The sequence below is a fragment of the Anguilla rostrata genome, chromosome 6, assembly GCF_018555375.3.
Source record: "Anguilla rostrata isolate EN2019 chromosome 6, ASM1855537v3, whole genome shotgun sequence".
Lineage (NCBI taxonomy): Eukaryota > Metazoa > Chordata > Actinopteri > Anguilliformes > Anguillidae > Anguilla > Anguilla rostrata.
In genome coordinates this window covers 57,712,478-57,737,414 of record NC_057938.1, presented here as the reverse complement: position 1 = coordinate 57,737,414, position 24,937 = coordinate 57,712,478, and the positions used below count along the sequence as shown (strand labels likewise).

General features: G+C 43.5%; 1 protein-coding gene across 4 annotated transcripts; it reads left to right on the top strand.

Moving 5' to 3' along the window:
- The first annotated feature begins 1,064 nt into the window (after positions 1-1,064).
- Positions 1,065-23,140, top strand: snx17 (sorting nexin 17). 4 transcript variants are annotated; one of them, XR_010330746.1, is made up of 16 exons: positions 1,065-1,864; positions 8,288-8,362; positions 12,042-12,204; positions 13,584-13,648; positions 14,189-14,299; positions 15,075-15,165; positions 15,760-15,847; positions 16,433-16,502; positions 17,455-17,547; positions 17,961-18,164; positions 18,522-18,647; positions 19,120-19,197; positions 19,668-19,742; positions 19,824-19,865; positions 20,241-21,920; positions 21,959-23,140. XR_010330746.1 is itself a non-coding variant. In XM_064340914.1 (15 exons), exons 1-15 carry the CDS (start codon positions 1,805-1,807, stop codon positions 20,358-20,360), a joined length of 1,461 nt encoding a protein of 486 aa, XP_064196984.1. In that variant the 5' UTR covers positions 1,065-1,804; the 3' UTR covers positions 20,361-23,140. The 4 variants fall into 4 exon arrangements, 3 of the variants coding, with proteins under 3 accessions (XP_064196984.1, XP_064196986.1, XP_064196985.1); XM_064340914.1 differs by having other exon boundaries at positions 20,241-23,140; XM_064340916.1 differs by having other exon boundaries at positions 1,067-1,864; positions 12,087-12,204; positions 20,241-23,140.
- Positions 23,141-24,937: the final 1,797 nt, after the last annotated feature.

Sequence of the window (24,937 nt, the reverse complement as noted above, 5' to 3'; positions counted from 1 at the left end):
AATAGTATGCCAATCAAAAGTTTTAAAGGAACAGTAGGTCGGTATGTGCGTATGAATGTGTATACAGTGCCTCCAAAAAAGTCATTGTCTTGATGCAGGATGAAGCACCTGCCGATAAGTTGAGAGGAATGTCTTTGTACATAGCCAGACAAAATCTATCTGTACATTTCAGAATATATCCTGCTGCTGCCATCCTCCATTACTTCATTACTAAAGACGAGTGATTCTGCTACAATCCATACAAATGGTAATACCTGAGCAGCAGTTAACATCTGTTATCTGTCTATTCACTTACTATTTCACAGCTGCAAATTGGGGACTCAACATAAAAACAGCTGCTTCTATAAAGAGGCAAAACAAATACAGATAAAACACTATGAAATAAAATGGCTGTGCTTGTGTCTAAAATTAATCTTTAGACCTAAATTCCGAATACCTCAAGGAAATAGGGAAAATAACTTATTTCATTCTACTGTTGAACATGAACTGATGGGGTCAACAGAAGCTTAAAACCAACACAAAATAGTTTTATATGCAGTTTAGGTAAACTAATGCTTCTTCTTATATTAAAGTTGAATACTAATATTCTCTGGTTTATTGTGTAATAATACTTCCCCACCCAAAACATAAACATTTTAAATTTACATGATTTAATTTCATCCATGACCACAGTCTCACACCTTATACCCATGGTTTCCGTTACAGTTAAATAGTTCATCGGACACTTAAGTTATAAGAACTGAATTTAGTCTGATATTCATTGCACCGCTACACATTTTAGGGAACCTAAATACATATCACAATACGTCGATAAATAATTCGTTACATTGTTGCCAGTTCTGAGATCTACGCCTGTGAGGTCATCTGACCGTGCGGCACTTTGGAATGTTCCATGGAAGCACGAAAGGTTCATTTTATTCTTGTGGCAAACGAATCATGTAAATTGAAAACATAAAAATGTCTTCAGCCTATAAATAAACCGGAATTGTTTATGGGTGCATCATTTCTTAGTTATTGTGGATTTAGAAATTACTGCGCAAATAGAAGGCACCCCTTTTATTTCAGTAGTTTAATCCACTGGTCTTTTGCAATGGCCCGTGCGCGAGCAGTGAGAGTGGGGAGCCTTTGAACAAATTGAAATATCAACACCATTAATTCTATGTCGTGGAGACTGGTGCAATTTTAATCATATTTTTAGATGTCTGTTTTGAATCATCTGTGGCCCGGAGGAATCTTTTTGAGAAGAAACGAGAACTAGATTCTCCTATACTCGGAATGTTTCCCCTCTGAAATCGTATGTACCATTAAGGGCTCGGACGTGCTTTTCTGTTACCTATTTTTCTGAAGGAGTTATCCGTAAGTTCACGCTGTTGATCGAATGGAATTAACTACGTGTTTCGGTGAAACTAAACTGGTACTAAAGGTTATGTAACCTTTTAATTTAGTACATAAATAACAATCTCGCCTAAAACCAGCCTAATAAACGCTAAGAGTTAAGGTGGAATTACTTTGAGTCACAACATGGCTGCTGCTGCTGCAGGAATATTAGGGAAAGTTTAGCTCCCGACTTCGCGTAAGTTATTTTTAAATCTCCTAAGAAAGGGATCTACGATAAACGTCTCGACTGCTCGCAGTGGACGGAAGAACTCGTTTGATTGTCTCCACGAAGTGTTTACAAGGGGACCGCTTGCTTTCTAAAGAACAGTCTGGCTGGCAATCGCTCCCCTGGACCCTCACTGCAGGATTCTTGTGCCTGTCTGCAGTGAGCTTTTGTTTGAAAGTACTTTTACATTTGAATGGTAAAATGCATTTTTCCATTCCCGAGACGGAAGTTCGCTCAGGTGAAAACGGATCAACATACGTGGTGAGTTGTAGCCTAGCTACAGATTTCTTTTTGCGTGTACTCTTTGAAGGCATCTTCCTCTTCATTCTCATGGTGTTTTAAAAATAATTTCTGTTGTTTTCACGTACGCGATGAGGAAGATAGCTTAGCGAAGTAGCCTAATTGGTTTTCATTCGTGTCCCACCAAACACTTCGGGGAATTGGCAAACCTTGTATGGTAGTGAATTTTAAGTATTTGAGCGGTATGATAGTGTACCCTGTATTTTCGGTTCGCCTGCCGTTCTAGGCTTGTGTTTTTTCCGGACTTTGTCAAAGCCAAGATATATAGGCTATGCATATTGTTGTCTGATATTTTTTCTTTGTCATGAACATAATCTTCACCGAAAAATGTGGGTTTAGGGAACTGACGTTCAGACAGACGTCACCGTCCAATAAAAGTTTACTGTGGCACCTCATGTTTTGACCTCGTCTTTAAAACATCGAATAAAGGTCTTTGCTGTGGCCACAGCTAATAAAAACCCTCTGTTTTGCAAGAGTATAGCGCGTAATTAACTCTTCAGCTTATAGTGATCGTTTCGTACAAGGTGACTTAACATCTGTGGCGCAGTTGTACCTCCAACCTTTCAAGATCTCGATTAATATTCTGTCTGTGTGAGGGTTCTTATGCGTCAATGCGGACGGAATTAGTGGACAATTTTGCGTTATATTGCCACATCAGTAGTTGATTTATGTGTTGGTTGAAGTGATGTGGTTCATCCATATCAACCCCTGTCGTCAATACTTGTAAAAGGCTTCAGCGGGAAAAAAACGCAGGTTTCCTTTGATACGCAGCGTAGTGTTTCCACTGGCTGCAGCAGTCGCTCTTGGGGAAGCAGTGATGTGGCTCTGGTCTTTTTAAGAATAGGTGATCTCTGCTTATCTCAACAAGGCAATAGTTTCCACATGTTAGTGGCATTCTGTAATAGGATTTGCAACGCAATCACCTGGATCACACAAGGTGTATTAATACCTTTATGGATTTCATTCTACAGTCTGTCTTGGCCTTGGTCATGGCGTGCAGCGCTGTGGGTCTGTGGAGGCTTTTCACAAGTAGTCTGATGTTTTATGCTATATATATTTAATGCTATATTTTTTCTCCAGGACTTTTTAACTTTATGGTTCTAAATGTTTGCACCTATCCAGTGTTAGATTGTTCAAGTGCTGAAATCCGACGTGTTGTTTGTAATCAAAGGAAGGGTACCATGCAAACATTGTAGTAATATCACAAAAGTTAATAAAAGCAAGGGAATATCATGCAGTGCAATACATTCTTGAGTTGTGACTGTATGTTTCATATTGTTGTCCTGTTTTTTTTTTTTTTATCAGTGTACATTTCCTTTATCCACATATTGTTCTCAGTGTTGAGCATGGATCAGAAGGAAAATGTAATTTTTAACTTGTCTGCTGGATATTACAGTATTCTGTTCTCTTCTGTTCAATTGTTCATGGAAGGGGAAGTTAATCATGATTTTATTAACACTGTTCTGCATAATTTTTGGGTTCTTCTGCTGCATCAGCCCCTGAAATTAAGGGGAATTGGAGAGGTTAATCAAATAACAGAGTGCGCCATTCCGGTTTTTCCCTAATGTTTTGTAGCAGTATAAGGTCAGATTCATGACTTTTAAAAAAATCTAATTTGTATTGATTATGTTACAGCCCCACTTAAAATGACTGCTTAAGGTAACTGGGAACATGTGAATCAGTCATTTGTCACAATCTGGGAAACACAGAAATTCCCCCCAGCTAAAAGGTGACACCAGTCTTGAATAATTTGTTGAATAATTATAGTAGGGTCTCCATCAAAATTCAGTGAGGATTTAGATGTTTTACGGGCTTGTATTTCCAGTTTTCCTCATTTCCTTGAGGAAGTCTTTCTGTACTAAAATAAGTAAAATAGGATTTTGTAAATGGTATCATCATAGTTTAACAGATACAGTGGTGTAAAAATGGCTGCCAGTTTAGGAAAATAACACTTATCTGATTGTATGTAAGGATATGAAATAAATGAGTTAATTTATAGTAACAATACAGAATGCAGAGAACACAATGTGTATGCGTGTGCATGTGTGTGTGCGTGTGCATGTGTGTATGGGTGTGTATGTGTGTATGTGTGTGTGTGTGTGCATGTGTATGTATTTGTGTGTGTGTGTGTGTGCATGTGCGTGTGCATGTGCGTGTGTACGCGTGTGTGTGTGTGTGTGTGTGTTATGGTTGGGTCGGTTTCTGGTTTTGCCGGTCCGGTATACAAGCTTAAACCAGTTTGATTTTATGCGAACCGACTGAGACGTTATGAGACGTTTTGGCAAATGAACCTCTAGTGCAAAGCCCCTAGTGGTCGGCATGCTGGCATACTGAGATTACTAAACTCAAACATTCGGTGCTATTGCAACCACTGTGTGAGTTAAAAACAGAAACGCGTTGTTTTGGTTTCATTAGTAGACGATACACGACAACTATGCCGAAAACGGAGTTTCGCAGCCCCACCATTGTTGCTCTGATCGTTCATTTAACACGCACCCCCTCCCTGCAGTCTCATCTACAAAACACCCCCCACCCTTGACATAATGGACAATATTGTCTATCTTGGCATTTATAAAAATATTCTTTCACCACTAAAAAATCATATTCCGTCATAGCAACAAGATAAACCCGACAATAGCCCTAAGATATGCCTATACAGCAGTGAAAACGCTGCTCACTGAATAACGAAATAAACGAGAAAAAGTTATTAAAAATGATAGCATGTCATTCTACAGTCAATATCTGGGACTAAATGTTGAATAAATATACAACCTTACTGTTGGTTTTACAGTAGAGATGTCTCTTTTGAGACTGCGTGGTCATATATTGTCTTGGACAATCCGTTTGGGAAATATACGCGCATTTGTGACACCTGGGTATCTTCCAAAATAGCTGTGCGTAATGCCACACCTGTTGTTTACGGCGTCGTCGCCCTTTTTAGTACAGTCTGGCTTGATTGACAATTCATTTATTCAGTAGGTAAGAGTATAAGCTTTCTAACGATGTATAACATGTCTAATTCTGCTTTTGAAATGGCGTTTCATAGGTCAGCGTAACAGAAAATATTCTTAGCATCGCATTCACTTACGCATTCACTCTATGTTAGCAGAAAAATAGGCTGCACCTAACAAAACATGGTCAACGATATTTCGTAATTTCTTGGAAAGTACTATTATTGAGGACTTCTGGACATAGCTAAGCCATATGTTTGCTGATAGACCTAGCTGACATCGTTTTCTGGAGCAAAACAGAAGCGAATAGAACAGTATCATTATTGTCTCTGTCTCCATCTACTGAACATAGATGAGATTTCATCATTGCTATGTAAGTATTATTGCTCAAAATATTTCGGTTATGTATGTTATTTTTGAAATTGAGTATCTTTAAATAGGGTGTTATATAATGTGGATATTTCACACTGTAATGTAAGCGTTAGATGGTAATGCAATAGTTTTTGTGAAACAGGCAACAGTGATGATGTGAGAGTTGGAACATTGCCAAAACGTGGTAGACGGTTGAAAATTGTTTTCATGCCGTTCCATCCCCATACAAGAAAACATATGAGAGTACAGAGTATAGAAATACACACAAGTTAATTATTACACATTTAGGTACTGTACCACATTGTGTGACTATTTTTGCATTATTTTTAAAATCTTATAGCAATGTTTCATCTTAAACCTTTATAAGGGGCACATTTATATGCTTTATGACCCTAACCCTAGTCTGCAGCCTGCTGTACTGATGTTTACTGTTATTGTGCATTTCTGTAAATATACTATAGCCGATAGGCTAGGTAGGCCTACGCTGTTGATGTGTAAATATGCATGATGATAGAAGCGTGTGATCTGCACACTGACAGACGTGTGTGATTTACACACTGATATGAATGTGTGATTTACACACTGATAGAAGCGTGTGATTTACACACTGATAGAAGTGTATGATTTGCACACTGATAGAAGTGTGTGATTTGCACACTGATAGAAGCGTGTGATTTGCACACTGATATGAGCGTGTGATTTACACACTGATAGAAGCGTGTGATTTGCACACTGATAGAAGCGTGTGATTTACACACTGATAGAAGCGTGTGATTTGCACACTGACAGACATGTAGATAATGTGTGTGCACCCAGGCTTACACCATGGCATCCTATGACGGTGTCATTTTGAAAGTCACTGAGCTCCTCAGATGACCCATTGTACTGCCAATGTTTGTCTATGGACATTGCATGACTGTGTGCTTGATATTATGCACCTGTTAGCAATGGGTGTGGCTGAAGAAGGGGTGTCCACGCACTTTTGGTCTCGTTGTGCTGTCCGTGAGCCTGGCTTCCTTCTCTCAATGCCGTGGCTGTTGTTCTTCTTGTTTTTGCGAAGTCGGCAAACCCCCAGGCGATAACGTAGGAAACTTCCTTCCTTTAGTGAACTTCAGCACAGCAGTGTGTTCTACAGCAGAACCGCTGAATCAGACCCTGAGCTGCCTCATGCAGGGTCAGCGGGGGGCATCTGGGGAGCAGGGCAGAGAAAAACTAGTTTCTAAAATTATAAAATGTTAGTTAAGTTTTGTAATATTTACTTCAAATGACATTTGAACATTACAAAGAATATTGTCACAAATAATAATTAAAAAAAACATTATTTAGCCAGGATATTGTTTTATTTATTTATTTTTTTATATAAATACAGATCCATAAAGACTGTAAACAGAAAAATGGTCAGTTAATGTACAAAAATATGAGGTTGACTTGTCCTACTGTGGATTTTTTCGCTGTTAGAGATTCGGTTGTAAAAGCACATCCTGTTTCTGAAACATCCTGCCAGTTTGGAACAGGTCTGAGTTGCAGGCAGGCGCTTTCACCCGACCATCTGCACAAACTTCTCTGAGCTCGTGCTAATGTCAGAGTTTGGGAGCTGAATATGGAAGACAATGTTGTTTCATCTTTGTGTGGTTATAGAAGAGAAACTCTTCCATCAGGCTGCCAGGACCGCCCCTACTGTCTAATCAAGGGACAACTCTGCAGAAAGAATGACAGCAAATCAGATTTAAACTTTTCCCCTATTTTACTTTCGGGGGGGTGGGGGGAAGGCATTGTCCTGGAGTATGGCCCCTTCTGTTGTGCAACAGGTCTGTGTGTGTGAGCACTATGTGTGTAGTGAGTAAGTGTGTGTAGAACATTAACTACCTGATCTGTGACACTGTTTATGTTTAAGCAGTGTTTTCAGATTTATTGTCGGCTATAGTCCAGGTTTTAGTGAATTATTGATAATAACATGAATCACAGTATTTCCATTGAGGAGGGGGGTTTGGGTTAGGTGAACTGAGTTGGCATGAAGCTGGCAGGATGTGCTTCTATCTAAACATACATGATGCTGTTGAGATGAAACTTTGCAGGAGTAGGGATGTTCAGCATATTGACAGGGAAGCAGTAGGTCTCTGAAACTTGGTTATCGCACATTATCCTGCAGGTTATCCTGCTCTCTACATGCCTATCCCTTGCAGCTGGTTGTCGCACATTCCTGCTCTCTACAAGCCTAACCCTGGCAGCTGGTTATAGCACATGCCTGCTCTCTACTAGCCTAACCCTGGCAGCTGGTTATTGCATGTTCCTGCTCTCTACAAGCCTAACCCTGCAGGTGGTTATCCCACAACCCTGCTCTCTACAAGCCTAACCCTGCAGGTGGTTATCCCACAACCCTGCTCTCTACAAGCCTAACCCTGCAGGTGGTTATCCCACAACCCTGCTCTCTACAAACCTAACCCTGGCAGCTGGTTATTGCATGTTCCTGCTCTCTACAAGCCTAACCCTGGCAGCTGGTTATCGCACATCCCTGCTCTCTACAAGCCTAACCCTGGCAGCTGCATCAGAGCCATGCAGGGAGAAGTGTTGGTCCCCGCTGGTGAATTTAACAGGGAAGACTTAAGCAACACAAGGCTATGATGCAGTGTGTTAATAGGGTGAAGTATCTATCTGACATAACATGACGAGAACAGGCCATTCAGCTTAAAGTGTACTTAGTGCTCTGATTACCTACAGACTAGATAGTGTCTAACACTGTATCAAGCCTGATCTTGAAAGCCCCCATAGTTCCTGCTTCTAATACGTGACCTGGCAAGCTATTCCACACAGTGACTACTCTGTGTGACATGACACTTCCTAACGTTACAGAGAGTAGTCACTGTGTGGAATAGCTTGCCAGGTCATGTAGTGAAGGGGTTTTTAAGCACAGAGCTAATGTGAGCTGATTCATGGTGTAAGTGGGTAAACTGCATTTTTATATTAAATGGGGGGCAGTGTGACATGAGCAACTGAAAGGTCACATTCAGTTAAATATAAAGCTGATAATGCAGGAAGTGACGTTTCTGTTTACCTTTCACAGGCCTACAACATCCACGTCAATGGAGTTCTGCACTGCCGGGTCCGGTACAGCCAGCTGCTGGGCCTGCATGAACAGGTAAGTGCACACTCCAAAGCACTTAAACCACCTCCAAACCTGCATTTAAAACAGCCAGATAGCACTAGCAACACTCCAACTGCATTTAAACACAGCCAGCAACATCCAATAGCACCATAGCAACACTACACACTCAACCTGCACTTTGAAACAGCCAGTAGCACATAGCAACACTCCAACCTGCATTTTAAAACAGCCGATAGCACATAGCAACACTCCAACCTGCACTTTAAAACAGCTAATAGCACATAGCAACACTCCAACCTGCGCTTTAAAATAGCCAATAGCACATAGCAACACTCCAACCTGCACTTTAAAACAGCCAATAGCATATAGCAACACTCCAACCTGCACTTTAAAACAGCCAATAGCACATAGCAACAGTCCAGCCTGCATTTCAATAACATTTAATAGCGTTGTAATTTGCTTCAGCAGCTGTGTTGGGCAGTGTGCAGTAATGAGGTAATCTGCTTCAGCAGCAGTGTTGGGCAGTGTGCAGTAATGAGGTAATCTGCTTTAGCAGCAGTGTTGGGCAGTGTGCAATAATGAGGTAATCTGCTTCAGCGGCAGTGTGCAGTAATGAGGTAATCTGCTTCAGCAGCAGTGTTGGGCAGTGTGCAATAATGAGGTAATCTGCTTTAGCAGCAGTGTTGGGCAGTGTGCAGTAATGAGGTAATCTGCTTCAGAAGCAGTGTTGGGCAGTGTGCAGTAATGAGGTAATCTGCTTCAGCAGCAGTGTTGGGCAGTGTGCAATAATGAGGTAATCTGCTTTAGCAGCAGTGTTGGGCAGTGTGCAGTAATGAGGTAATCTGCTTCAGCAGCAGTGTTGGGCAGTGTGCAGTAATGAGGTAATCTGCTTCAGCAGGCTGAAGGAAGAGAGGCTCAGCCTGTGTGGCGTAGCCTCACAAAACCTGTTGCTAGGCAACAGGTCACAGCTGGGGAGAGGGCCTATCAGGTCTATGTTCTGCCAGATCCAAGCGTGAGCAAAAGGCGTTTGCAGGATTAGCCGTAGTTAACTGTGTTACAGCACAGCATTACAGCCCTGCATTATAGTACAGCATTACAGCCCTGCGTTACTGCACAGCATTACAGCCCTGCGTTACAGCCCTGCGTTACAGCACATCATTACAGCCCTGAGTTACAGCCCTGCGTTACAGCACAGCATTACAGCCCTGCGTTACAGCACAGCATTACAGCACAGCGTTACAGCCCTGCGTTACAGCGCATCATTACAGCCCCGAGTTACAGCCCTGCGTTACAGCACATCATTACAGCCCTGCGTTACAGCACAGCATTACAGCCCTTTGTTACAGCACAGCATTTCAGCCCTGCGTTACAGCACAGCATTACAGCCCTGAATTACAGCCCTGCGTTACAGCCCTGCGTTACAGCACAGCATTACAGCACAGCATTACAGCCCTGCATTACAGCACAGTGTTACAGCCCTGCGTTACAGCACAACGTTAGAGCCGTGCATTACAGCACAGCATTACAGCACAGTGTTACAGCCCTGCATTACAGCACAGTGTTACAGCCCTGCATTACAGCACAGTGTTACAGCCCTGCATTACAGCTCAGTGTTACAGCCCTGCATTACAGCACAGCATTACAGCACAGTGTTACAGCCCTGCATTACAGCACAGTGTTTCAGTATTACAGCACAGAGTTACTGCACAGCATCACAGCGCCATTAGAGCTGACTGTATGATTGGGGTGGGGTCTGCTCCTGGCTGAGTCTTCTCTGTACTGCCATAGCATAACTGTTGTTTGAACAATTAACAATATTTTTAGCCGTCCACTTTGTCAAATGGTTTTGCGATTGTAATTTATGGTACACATTGTTGACTGTGAATGCTGCCTTGGTCATAAGCAGTCACTATAAAAAGCCGCGTTTCCACCGCAGGAACTATACCCCGGAACTAGGAACCTTTTGAGGAACTCAGTGCGTTTCCACCGCAGGAACTAGGGTCTAAATTTAGTTCTGGGGGCTTTGTTTTACCCCCCAAAACGTTCCTGCTCGGGGGGTAGTACTTTCCGAAAGTACAGGAACCTTTTGGGTGGAGCTTGCAGCGCTGAACATTTCTGATTGGTCGAGTACTCGTAGCATTTGTGTTGTATTTATTTTCCGCCATTACCCGCCATGTTTGAAAATATGCAGCGGCAAACCAATTTATTTTCATAATAACTTCAAATCAAACTTGTATGTTATGCGGCGCAGTAGCCTACTTTTGGTTATAGCCTGTCAACGTCTTGGAATTATAACGTGTGCTCTTCTGTTCTTTTCTTGCTTTAGTATTCGTTTTATAAAATACTAAGCATTCGTGTGGGACAGCATATTACGAGGCTACCAAAACATTCAAACGGATTAATTCGGTCTGAAATTTTCTCCGGATTTTCTTTGTTAGCCCGTTGTAATTGACTCAAAACGTTTGATACAGTTATGTGAGGTATGCGGTAGTTCTGCATAATTAACATTGGTGATACAGTACAAGCAAACTGGAAATCACCTTCCGCACTTTTTATCCGGGTAAAATAACAGGTTAATTCTAGTAATCTTCCCTTTAGCTTTTTCAGACTGCCGTAATTTTACTCAATTTTACTGCCATTTTTCAATTCCACGAAAAGACCAGGAAGACTATGGACTCATTTATGGTGCATGGTTCGCATCTGGAGGGCACACTTCGCTGCTCGGCTAGCAGTAGCCTAACTTCGAAGGAAAGCAAACGGTGGCTGTACCACTACTAATTTACATTTTCACGCAAGTCCGAGTTTTCGTTCTATTCTTGTCATTTTGCGATTAGCCTATATGGAATTGACGACGAGAAAGTAATCAAACAGCAAATTGTTTGCAACGTGTGCATGTTTTCTGCTGTTGTTGCCAGTTATACATATAAATGTGAATGCATTCTGTCGCTTCGGATGTCAAGACATGAAAGCGAATGTTCGCATAAAAACATAATGAATGTGTTTGAGAGGATATATGAAAATCAATAAATACAAAAGTAACCATATTCATTGTTGGTGACCCGTTGTATATAAGTGGAATAAACCCCTCCGGGCTGTCCCGGTTATCAGAAAATAATGTAGGCTACTTCGGTGGTAGTATGGGGTTACAGAAGAAATCATATGACAGATGGACCGACGACAACGTCGCTTTTTCATATGTCAGTGGGCTAATTTGCCTAATCTTCGCGGTACTTTAGACCCCGGTGGAAACGCAGACAACCATTGGTTGAAGGAACCTTTTAGTTCCTGGTAAAGTAGTTCCTGGGACTGAAAGTTCCGGGTAATTTTGGTGGAAACGCGGCTTAAGTGTGCTCTGAAGCTGCTAGGTCTCATTTCAGTGTGATTTCATTCCAGTATGATTTTCTTCCGATTTCTTTTCCATTAATTCATTTTGATGTGATTTCATTACAGTGTGATTTGGTGTCAAAGATATACTCATGCAACGTGTCCCTATTCATCTGGCTGGCAAATAAAACTAGTATTTCTACAGTTTCTGTTTTGGTTGGCTTCACTTCTTGTACAGAAAGGAAGTGCAGACCTCCTGATTTGGAACCATGGTTGTCCTTCCACCCAGTTCAGAAGGCCCAGTCATATTTGGCTGTAGTGTAATTACAGTGTTTCCCCTCAGATGAAGAGGGGGTATGGCAGCAATGTAATTAGTGCTTCCCCTCAGATGAAGAGGGAGTATGGCAGCAGTGTAATTAGTATTTCCCCTCAGATGAAGAGGGAGTATGGCAGCAGTGTGGTTCCAGCCTTTCCTCCAAAGAAGATCTTCACGCTCACTCCGGCTGAGCTGGAGCAGCGCAGGGAACAGCTGGAGAAGTACATGCAGGCAGGTGGGTGGAGCACAGGTTCTGAGTAGGTCTGGTTGGAGCACAGGTATTGAGCAGGTCTGGGTGGAGCACAGGTTCTGAGTAGGTCTGGGTGGAGCACATGTATTGAGCAGGTCTGGGTGGAGCACAGGTATTGAGCAGGTCTGGGTGGAGCACAGGTTCGAAGTAGGTCTGGGTGGAGCACATGTATTGAGCAGGTATGGGTGGAGCACATGTATTGAGTATCTGGGTGGAGCACAGGTTCAAAGTAGGTCTGGGAGGAGCACAGGTTCTGAGTAGGTCTGGGTGGAGCACAGGTATTGAGCAGGTCAGGGTGGAGCACAGGTATTAAGTAGGTCTGGGTGGAGCACAGGTTCAAAGTAGGTCTGGGTGGAGCACATGTATTGAGCAGGTCTGGGTGGAGCACAGGTATTGAGCTGGTCTGGGTGGATACATTATTTATACTAGGAATTCACCAATATGAGAATTTCTGACTGATACAGATTTTGATGATTTAGGGTAAACATCATCCAGTATCGATACTGATTGTGTGGTGGTTCTGCTTCCATAAATTTTATGAACAACTATTTAAAATATAGCCATTCTAATAAACACAGTTATTAGATTTATTAAAGTAATGCAATTAAGATTTTTATGACAATTCTTCACATTCATCTAATGCAGTCTTCTAACTGAAAATGCATTCCTGAAATATCAGTATTTCCCCCAGGATTTCTTTCCGAGAGGAAGGGGTAACAGCAGTCCATTTGCTTGCAGTCACATCTGTCTACAATGCAAAAGTCAGGGATTCTTAAGAAGAAATTTTATGACAACGTTCAACCATGCCGACACAAAGCGGTAACGTTAGTTTGACTATGCAAAAAAGACAATGAGATTTTTGTTCAACGCGAAAATATCAAACATCACAAACTTACTTTCACTTCCCTCAGTAGGGATAAGTAAAGTAAAAGGATTGACCACTGTTCAGTGGGACTGGTTTCCAAACAAATAGATATTTTGCATTGTGTTCGGCGTTTTAAAAAAGCATTTTGTTGTCCTGTCAGCCCACCTGGCAAAAGAACACCAACTCTTGGATTACAAACAGACAATAGCGGTTGCTGACCATCGGTCGTTTTCAAACTATTGGACGATGGTCGATTGTAGTATTATTGGCCAATACGATCAATCAGCGCATGCCTCATTTATACAGTGTATACATTAGGTTATGTTTAGGGTGGGAATTTTTTTTATTTGAGTGGGGGAGGGGGGGTGCAGGCTGAATGTCCAGAGGAGTGTGGTGCTGGGTGGTTTTCCTAAGATTAAAGATTAAAGGTTAAAGGTTACAGGTTCAGCAGCGTTGTGCCTTCTCTATTTTTACGTAACCCCAACCTTCCCCCACGCAGTGAGACAGGACCCCCTCCTGGGAGCCAGCGAGTCGTTCAACAGCTTCCTGCGAAAAGCACAGCAGGTACATCACCTACCATACTGAATCACTGAGTCTCTCACCGCCTACCATACTAAATCACTGAGTCACTCACCACCTGTTGTACTGAATCACTGAGTCACTCACCACCTACCATATTGAATCTCTGAATCACTCATTACCTACCATACTGAATCACTGATTCACTCACCACCTACCGTACTGAATCACCGAGTCACTCGCCACCTACCATACTGAATCTCTGAATCACTCATTATCTACCATACTGAAACACTGAATCACTCATCACCTACTATACTGAAACACTGAATCACTCATCACCTACCATATTGAAACACTAAATCACTCATCACCTACCATACTGAAACACTGAATCACTCATCACTTACCATACTGAAACAGTGAACCACTCATCACCTACCATACTGAATCACTCATCAACCACATTGCTGCATTGCTAAATCACTTACTACCCATTGTGCAGAAGCACGGAATCTCTTGCTGTTCCCTCTGTGCTAAATCACTCACCACCCCTGAATCTTTTTCTGTTTATTTATCCAATAGGAGACTCAGCAGATCCCAACAGAAGAAGCTGAGCTGGATATCTGTCTGTCCAACGGTCAAAAAGTCATCATCAACATTCTCACTTCAGATCAGACCGAGGATGTCCTAGAGGTACCCTTTTCTGGGTTTTTAACATGTTTAAAATCTTTTTGGCCCCCTTTTCTCCAATTTGGAAAGCCTGGGGGAGTTGGGGGTGGGCGAGGCGAGGATGGGGGAGGGTGAGGGAGTTGGGGTGGGCGAAGCGAGGGTGGGGGAGTTGGGGGTGGGCGAGGCTAGGGTGGGGGAGTTGGGGGTGGGCGAGGCGAGGGTGGGGGAGTTGGGGGAGGGTGGGGGAGGGTGGGGAGTTGGGGGTGGGCGAGGCGAGTGTGGGGCGGGTGGTGGAGTTGGGGGTGGGCGAGGCGAGGGTGGGGGAGGGTGGTGGATGGTCATGTTGTGTTTTTGTGGGCCTCATCAGTGGGGCTTATGCTTCCTGCTTAGCTGACAAACAGTCAAACGCTACCAGAGTTTCGAGGGATCCAGTGCATGGTGCAGTTAATCTGGGAGAGATAAGGTCAGCAGCTCTCCATTTTGGACTGAATAGAAGATATTTCAGTTAGACTTTCTGAAAGTGCTAAATAAATGGCTGGCTCTGTCTCTGTCTCTGTAAAAATGCTGGCCTGTCGATGTGGAACTTGCCTCAATGTTGAAGAGATATGGATTATGGAGGAACGTATCTGCTGGATTAGCAGATGACAATAATAATGCATGTTGGTATTTTCTGAAAGCTTGATGTTACATTACATTACAGGCATTTAGCAGACGCTCTTATCCAGAGCGACTTACACAACTTTTTACATAGCATGATGTGATCTTCACTTGTGATTGTGTTGTGTTTGTGGATCCACAGGCTGTGGCCTCTAAGCTGGATCTGCCCGATGAGCTTGTGGGATACTTCAGCCTGTTTCTCATTCGGGAAGGAGGGGACGGTAGCTGCAGCTGTGAGTGCCTACTGCCCCCTTACTGACTGCTCACAGCCTGTCTGACCACTCACTGACCACTCACTGATGCTTACTGACCACTCACTGACCACTTACTGACCGCTCACAGCCTGCCTGGCCTCTCACTGACCACTTACTGACCGCTTACTGACCACTTACTGACCACTCTCTGACTGCTTACTGACCACTTACTGACCGCTCACAGCCTGTCTGACCGCTCACTGACCACTTAATGACTGCTCACTGCCTGTCTGACTGCTCCCTGACCACTTACTGACCTCTCACTGACCACTTACTGACTGCTCACAGCCAGACTGACCACTCACTGACCACTTTATGGCTTGATTCTGTGTTAAGGAGTGGAACATTAAGCTCCTGTGTGGTGTGTGTTGAGCTCCTGTGTGGTCTGTGTTGAGCTCCTGTGTGGTCTGTGTTGAGCTACTGTATGGTCTGTGTTGAGCTCCTGTGTGGTGGTTGTTGAGCTCCTGTGTGGTGTGTGTTGAGCTCCTGTGTGGTCTGTGTTGAGCTCCTGTGTGGTGTGTGTTGAGCTCCTGTGTGGTCCCTGTTAAGCTCCTGTGTGGTCTGTTCCCCCAGTTGTTCGGAAGCTGCAGGAGTTTGAGCTGCCCTATGTGTCTGTGACCAGCCTGAGGAACCCGGAATACCACATCGTTCTGCGTAAGAGGTGAGAGAGAACCAGAGAACCTCCTTCTACCTCTTCATATATCAAATATATATGGGGCAGCAGTGTAGCACAGTGGGTAAGGAACTGGGCTTGTAACCGAAAGGTCATAGGTTTGATTCCTGGGTAGGACACTGCTGTTGTACCCTTGAGCAAGGTACCTAACATGAATTGCTTCAGTATATATCCAGCTGTATAAATGGATACAATGTAAAATGCTACGTAGAAACCCACTATGAGCTGTGCTCTGTTACAAACCCACTGTGAGCTTGTTGGTGCAGCACTTAATTCTGAATACCCAGTGAATAAACGCACACTAATGTGTGTGTTGCTGTATCCCAGGCAGGTAGCCAGCAGGTGTCAGTATCACAGCTAATGAAGTTTATTTATGTGCAGTGAAAGCTCTGTGCTCCTCCAGTGCTGGAAGGAGTCCCTGGAAAGCAGCGAATATGCCTGTGCATCGTCTCCTTTAAACACAGATGTGTTTTCACTCCGTGCTTCTCTGATTGTTCCTCAAAAGGAAAGCTTTGGCACATCCTAAAGCAGCATCCTTCACTTGGTGTCTGAAGGCATGTTTCTGTTTTGCAGCTACTGGGACTCTGCGTACGATAGTGATGTCATGGACAACAGAGTGGGATTGAATTTACTGTACGCCCAGGTAGCCATGAGCGTACACTGTCACTGTACACAACATGTGTGTCTGCATGCATGTGCGTGTGTGTTTTAATGTAATAAGTGATTTTAAAATGTCAGTAGCGTAACCTAATGTAACCAGAGCAGCCTATATTTTTTGGAAGGAGGTTGAAAAGAAAAACATACCTGCAGCTCACAAAGGTAGCAATAACTAGTAATTGGTGGACACACACTATATTACAGTCATTTTCCCATTAAGTTAGTGAAGGTTGAAGACCAACAGAAACAGAAATTTCTCAAGTATCAACAACTACCAGACATTTACAGTATCTATACCAATTGGTCCCATCATCATGTTTTGTCTGAGAAAACAATCTATTTCATTTTATCAACAAAACTATTTTGTTAAATATTTTTTGCCCAAACTAATATAAAAGTAGTACTGATAATTTTTTTAACAACATGTATTTTGCACTCAAAATGAGGAAGTATCGATAAGATTATTGATAAGTATTGGTATCGATAAGCAGTATCAATAGTGGTATTGGTATTGGTATTGATAAAATCCTAACCATACCTGTCTCTAGTTGTAGAGACTAACTAACAGGTGCAGTTTTCTCATGATATGGCTTGTCATTGTACCCCTTTCTCTCTTGTTTTAAGCACTTCTTTCATGTTGACTTGACATGTCTTGCTTGATGTTTAGCAGTGACTCGACTTGAGTCTAAACACAGTGACTTGAGACTTCAAGGTTAAGACTTGAAACTTGCTTGTGACTTGCACGTGTGACTTACTCCCACCTCTGGTGTATGCCTATGCGTGCGTGTGTGTGCATGCGTGCGTGTGTGTCTGTTCTTGTGTGTGTGTGCATGCGTGCTTATCCGGTCACTGTGCACAAAGTGCATATGTGTAAAATTAGATTAAACAGGATTAAAGTGAATACTCTTTATGGTAACGTACATGGACTCTGTCTGCAGACGGTGTCTGACATTGAACGAGGCTGGATCCTGGTAAATAAAGACCAGCATCGGCAGCTTCAGTCTCTCCAAGAGAAAGGCTCCAAGAAAGAGGTTACTTTTCTGTTATATTCCCCCAATATTCCCCCAGTATTCCCCCAATATTCCTCTAATATTCCCCCAGTATTCCCCCAATATTCCTCTAATATTCCCCCAATATTGCCTATATTCCGTAATATTCCCCCAATATTCCCTCTGTATTTCTGTGTACTGTGCAAGCAGTTTTGTATGAGAAACCAAATCCACTCCTTTCCAGAGTTTTATTTTTTCCTTTTTTATATACAGTAATATTTTTGCACCTAAACTAGATCCAGCTTACTGATTACATCCTGGCTCATCTCCTTTGATCTTTCTTTTAATTAATAATACATATATGTTTAGCATTTCTAACTGATATTGTTATATGATTCTTGTATCATTTACACTTATATGGGCCGTATTTTTACCATGTCTGTTTTTCTGCATAGTTCATCCACTTGGCTCAGACCCTGAAGTATTTTGGCTACATTAAGTTTGATCCCAGCATCACGGACTTCCCAGAGAAGGGATGTCATGTGATCGTCAGCGCCGGAAACAATGAGCTCAATTTCCACGTCAGGCTCCCCAACGAGCAAGTGAAGGAGGGCAGCTTCAAGGTCACGCGCATGAGGTGCTGGCGTGTCACCTCATCTGTAAGCATCTTCAACCCTCCTCTCCTCTCCTCTCCTCTCCTCGTTCAGGCTGTTCTTGCAGTGTTCAGGCGAGTCTTGCAGTGTTCAGGCTGGTCTTGCAGTGTTCAGGCGGGTCTTGCAGCGTTCAGGCGGGTCTTGCAGTGTTCAGGCGGGTCTTGCAGCGTTCAGGCGAGTCTTGCAGTGTTCAGGCGGGTCTTGCAGCGTTCAGGCGGGTCTTGCAGCGTTCAGGCGGGTCTTGCAGCGTTCAGGCGAGTCTTGCAGCATTCAGGCGGGTCTTGCAGTGTTCAGGCGAGTCTTGCAGCATTCAGGCTGTTCTTGCAGTGTTCAGGCTGGTCTTGGTTCCCTCTCCTGCAGCAGGTCCCAGTGGCCAATGGGACGGCCACACCCTGCAGCGGGGGGAAGTGTGAGGTGAAGCTGGAGCTCGCCTTTGAGTACCTGATGAGCAAGGACCGGCTGCAGTGGGTCACCATCACCAGCCCACAGGTGTGTCCACCTATAACACCTGTACACACACAGCCACCTGTAACACCTGTACACACAGTCACCTGTAACACCTGCACACACACAGGTACCTGTAACACCTGCACACACACAGTCACCTGTAACACCTGCACACACACAGCAACACTCACACAGTCACCTGTAACACCTGCACACACAGTCACCTGTAACACCTGCACACACAGCCACACTCACCTGTACACACACAGCCACACTCACACAGTCACCTGTCACACCTGTACACACACAGTCACCTGTAACACCTGCACACATACAGCCACACTCACACAGTCACCTGTAACACCTGCATACACACAGTCACCTGTAACACCTGCACACACACAGCCACACTGACCTGTAACTGAAGACTCAAACAGGTGCACTCAGGATTCTGTATGCTCTGATTAAAAGCACAGGCTGCAGCAGTACTTTTGCTTTTTATTCTGTGTTTAAGGCCATAATGATGAGCATCTGTCTGCAGTCCATGGTGGATGAGCTGATGGTGAAAAAATCAGGAGGCAGCATTAAAAAGGTTGGTTTGCATGCGTGCATGTATTTGTGTATGTGTGTGTGCATGCATGCGTGCATGTATTTGTGTATGTGTGTGTGCGTGCATGTATTTGTGTATGTGTGTGCATGCGTGCATGTATTTGTGTATGTGTGTGCATGCGTGCATGCGTGCATGTATTTGTGTATGTGTGTGTGCATGCGTGCATGTATTTGTGTATGTGTGTGCGTGCATGCGTGCATGTATTTGTGTATGTGTGTGTGCATGCATGCGTGCATGTATTTGTGTATGTGTGTGTGCATGCATGTGTGCATCTGTGGGACTTGGTTGCATAGCAACTGGAAAGAAATTATAATAATCTTAGAGAGAATAACCAGAGAGGCTTGACCTAGAGCACGAGAGCGCCCCCATATGGGTTATTGTGGAAACAGCTGAGGTCTCAGGTATTGATTTGACTGATTGGTTTTCTAACTTGGCTTGTTTGTACATCTCAGATGCTGAAGAAGCGTCACAATGGGGCTCTTCATCGGTCGGAGAGTCAGCAAGCAGTCAAGTCCCCCCCCTTACTGGTAAGCCCCCCCCCTTTTATCTCTCCAGTGACATGTCAGGCAGGGTCAGAGGAACTTCATTGTCTTTTTCGTCCCCTTCAGGATTCCCCTGACACAAACCGGGAGCAGGTGGTCAAACTGTCGGTGAGTTGTGTTGCGTGTTAAGGCCTTACCGAAGCAGTGTTCATGTGTGTTTACCTGCTTACCCAACGTTTCGGAAGCAGTGTTCATGTGTGTTTACCTGCTTACCCAACGTTTCGGAAGCAGTGTTCATGTGTACTGTTCCCACGTTTCGAAGCATGTCATGTGTGTTTACCTGCTTACCCAACGTTTCGGAAGCAGTGTTCATGTGTGTTTACCTGCTTACTCAACGTTTCGGAAGCAGTGTTCATGTGTGTTTACCTGCTTACTCAACGTTTCGGAAGCAGTGTTCATGTGTGTTTACCTGCTTACTCAACGTTTCGGAAGCAGTGTTCATGTGTGTTTACCTGCTTACCCAGCGTTTGCTCTGCCCTGCAGACTAAGCTCACCTCCGTCACTCTGCGAGGGATCAGCACGTCCAACTCCAGTAGTGACATCAGTGGTAATAATTTCCATGGCAACTATGCCTTTGAGGGGATTGGAGATGATGACCTGTAAACCCCGCCTTCTTTTTGACTGACAGATAGGAGGCTCTGAGCGACCTGATATATTCTGCAAGATCACAGTCCACCTGCACTAGGCCACACAGTTACACAGGGTAAACAAACACACACACATGTACACACACACACGCATTCTCAAACACACACATACCCGCACACACTCTCATACACGCACACACACACACAGACATACACTAACACACTCACTCACGCACACTTTCATACACGCACACACACACATGCGCACACAGGCATACACTAACACACTCACACATACACTCATACACGCACACTCACACATGCGCACACATACACTAATACACTCACACTCACACACACACACACACACACATATGCACACATGGACACATGCACATACAGGAAATTGAAAGTGGCCAGTTGATTGTAGTAAATTCCCCCTTTCAGCCAGTATTTATTTGCACACTGTTTGAAACATGCTGATCTATGAGTATTGCAGTATTATTCTGTTCCAAGGCTAAGTTGAGCACCGTAATGTGATGCCTTTTCAGTGTGTTGAATGTTTCACAGTGTGCTCTGTGAGGCCTGTTTGAATAGGAAAGTGTGATTCGGTCCTGTCTAAGCCGCATGTTCCCAGTGCTACAGTCAGATCAAATGCAAACACATGCACACGCTTCGCAGGGCTAGCAGTGCTTAAGAAATTCAACATTTGAACATTACAGGTGAGTTTTAGTGACTAATATCCAGCAGTTATAATTTACAAACCTAAGGTACAAACCTGTATAATAATGGAATATAACGGAGTTCAGCGCTTAAGGATACAGCACAAGTACTCTTTGTTACTGATGCATTACTAGTGCATTACATTACCATTGCATTACATTACTAACACTTTTGCTACATGAATTTACTGATACATTATCATGACAATGAATTACTGATACATCACCATTAGTTTGACTTACTGATACATTACCTGTTTCTTTACATAACTGATACATTACCTGTTTCTTTACATAACTGATACATTACCTGTTGCTTTACATAACTGATACATTACTGCTACATTACCAGTACAGGAGCTGCTCCAAGCCTATAGAAATCAGTGGTGTGTTAATGAGGCAGACTGCAGTGTTCACTGCAGATCATCACAGTGTGGAATGTAAGCATTTATATTCAGGGGGGCCTTGTGTCTACCATGTGCGGTGTGCCAAATCTCCCGGGGGCGGGGGGGGGGGGGGCGGGCAAAACAGCCCCCTTACAGCAGTGATTCTCCTGTGGGAAAACCTTTTTTAATGGGGTGAAATTGGTCATGTATGGACTGTGCTGGACACTGATGTTGTGCTGAGAGGATAGTGTACTGAGCACTGTGCCATGCTGAAAATATACTGATCACTATTCTGAGTAGAGTGTACTGAGCACTATGCTGAGTATATTGTACTGAGCATTATGCTGTGTTGATAATATAGTGGGCACTATGTTTAGTTGAGTGTAGTGAGCACTGTTTTGTTGAGAGGGTAGTGAATGACCTTTTGTGGAAGGGTTTTTGAGCACTAAACGTTCAGTTTAAGGTGCTGTCAGTGGACGTTTTGAGCACTAAACGTTCAGTTTAAGGTCAGTGGACGTCTTTTCTCTAAACTGCCTTACAGTCTGAAGCCTTGTGCAGCTGTGTCAGGCTCCCCAGGATTGCCTTTGACCTCTCCTGGTTCTGTAGTTCAGCCAATGGGGTGCAGGGGGCACAAATCTGATTCTGTATTTCAGCCAGTGGGGTGCAGGGGGCTCAAATCTTGCAGAATTTGTCAGTCTGATTGGATAGTTCTAATGAACTGCTTGCACTTGCTGAACCAACCGTTTTGCACAGTATTAAGAAGGATGTAATTGGATCAAAATATTTATATCATTTTTTTTAAATTGAACACTAAATAAGGACTAAACGGAACATTTGAAATTTTCAGTCATCGACATTTAATCATTTTTTTTCCAACAAATATTTTTAAAAGTTTTCTCATAAAAGCCAAAATTATAGTTTACTAAAGCATTTTGCACGAAAGGAGCATTAAGATCATGGTAATGTCACTTTTATATATATGTACGTTTAAATAAAAGGTATTCTGAATGATGTTACTAATATCTGTATCTCTAAGTGTATTGTAATCAAATAGATCAAATGTAATCTAAGATGTATAAAAATAAAACTAATATCTATCATTGTTTACAGAATTTTTGAGAATTTTAGTTTAAAATGTTTACAGAATTATTGATCTGAATTTAAACTGCTTGTTGTACGTAGCTGAACGGTTTATTTTTAAAGGCTGATATAAGTGATTCCATCTCATTATTTTCTCATATCTAATATAAATGTAGCATCTGTGAGGTTTGTGATGAAAATGGCCAAATTAGAATTTTATTTCAGTGTTCCTGACTCTTGTGAATTATGGACTGTTATCATTCCTGGGGCAGAATCCAAGGGTAATTCCTGTTTGTGGGAAAGAACAGGACAGAGATGACGTCTTGCTAAAAAGATTTTCTCTCTCAGATGTGTAGGACTAATATTAGCCTGCAGGGGTCTCCTGTCTCATTTAGGTGAAATGTATTGAGTGAATGACGAGGTCGACTTGAATGTTTTCACAAAACGTGTCTGGAAAGAAGAGTGCTAAAGAACTCTGGATCAAAACATTTAAAATGGACAAAAAAGTGTCATCCTTATGATTTTTCAATACTGTATTAACTGTTAGAACAAAGTAAATGGGTGTTGCAAATGTCCTGTATTTCAAATAAATTTGAGTGCCAAATAAAGATGTGATTTTTTTTCTTCTTCATCCTACTGGACTAAAACAGCTTTGCATGAGGGAGCCTGTATATCTTGCTCTGAGACTGGCATGCGCTGGGTTTGGAGGCGGGATCGAATGGAATGCGCTGGGTTTGGAGGCGGGATCGAATGGAATGCGCTGGGTTTGGAGGCGGGGTCAAATGGAATGCGCTGGGTTTGGAGGCGGGGTCAAATGGGATGCGCTCGGTTTGGAGGCGGGGTCAGTGCATGCACTCACGGCGCGGTGTATGCGCCGCCGGCGCAGTCAGTACATGCGTCTGGCGCAGGTCAGCGCACACGGCCGCAGGTCAGACATGCTACGCGCAGGTCGTCATGCGTTGCTGGCGCAGGCGACAGCGCTGCGCAGTCAGTACATGCGCTCGCCGGCCGCAGTGTCAGCTCGCAGCCGCGGCGCAGGAGTACATGCGCTCGCCGGCCGCAGGTCAGTACATGCGCTCGCCGGCCGCAGGTCAGTACATGCGCTCGCCGGCCGCAGGTCAGTACATGCGCTCGCCGGCCGCAGGTCAGTACATGCGCTCGCCGGCCACAAAGTACATATACTCACGGGCTACTTATAGGTACACTTGCTTGTTACTGCAAATAGCCTGCTCCTCCTAACAGCCAATCATGTGGCTGCACCTCAGTATATACAGCATGCACACATGGTGAAGAGGCGTAGTTTTTTGTTTGTGGTGGTGCTGTAATGGGGAATGTTTTTGTGCTGCACATTAAGCCCCTTAATACCAAAATGAGTATCGTTTGAAAGCCACAGCATGTCTAAGTGTTGCTGACCATGTGCACCCCTTTATATCCACAGTCTACACTGTTTCTAATGGATACTTCCAGCAGGATGATGCGCCATGTCACACAGCACACCATCTCTGGCTGGTTACACAAAAATGACAGTGACTTCAGTTTACACCAGAGGACTGCGCCCAGCCCATATCTGAGATGTGACCCAACCCGATCTAGCCCGACTGGTACTGCCAAATTTGAAAACCAAACCCAACCTGAAATCACTAACAGATGCGGTTTTGCAAAGCTTTGCTTAGCTGCTATGCACTTGAGTTATAACAATTTTCATACTGCAATTGGCTATATTTTATTTCCGTATGGGACAGTAACAGCAGCTACACAGCTTACCAAGGCATGGAGGCCCATCAGCAGAGTAGTGTGATAGGCTGATAAAAATTATTTTACATAGTAGTCAGCACTGTACACATCCAAGTTTTGTCACACACACACAGCCTTTGCTGAAACACTTTATCCGTATTTCTCAGGGGAGTGCTTAGCAGCCTGTGAGCTGCAGCTCCGATGGGACACCTGCTCTAGTTGTCTTTTGGCTGAGGCGCTCCACTGTTTTGGGTTAGGGATTAGGGTTAGGGGTTGGGGTTAGGGCTTTTAACTGAAGGAGGCGCTGTTGATTTCTTCCCATTACCATTTGAAGGTTTATGTTCCCTCAATTTTAACCTCAATTGCTCACTTTTTTGGAGCTCAGGCCTGGGTTTTGCCCAGTTTTCCTCTGTTTCCCCTGTAAAGCATTTTTGTGACAAAACAACTTGAGGTTCAGGACAGGTTGGCTCGGTCCAGACTAAAATATATTAATTGGCGCCCTCTAGTGGTGGTGGCTAATGTCTGTTTGTATACGCAACTAAAGATATTTCATGTTTTTTTTTGCCCAGGTCATTACTGCAGCCATTTTGTTTAAAGTGGACTTATTCCATCTCTGCCTGGGACAGTACTTCAGTACCCAGGAAAAAAATTCAGCTGCTACTTGTTTAATG

What these genes read in the sequence shown, in the direction of transcription:
- snx17 (XM_064340914.1), top strand. Translation starts at nt 1,805, where the DNA reads ATGCATTTTTCCATTCCCGAGACGGAAGTTCGCTCAGGTGAAAACGGA. An exon ending in AGACCGAGGATGTCCTAGAG is followed by an intron (nt 14,300 to 15,074) that starts GTACCCTTTTCT and finishes GTGGATCCACAG; the next exon opens with GCTGTGGCCTCTAAGCTGGA. An exon ending in AGGGGACGGTAGCTGCAGCT is followed by an intron (nt 15,166 to 15,759) that starts GTGAGTGCCTAC and finishes CTGTTCCCCCAG; the next exon opens with TTGTTCGGAAGCTGCAGGAG.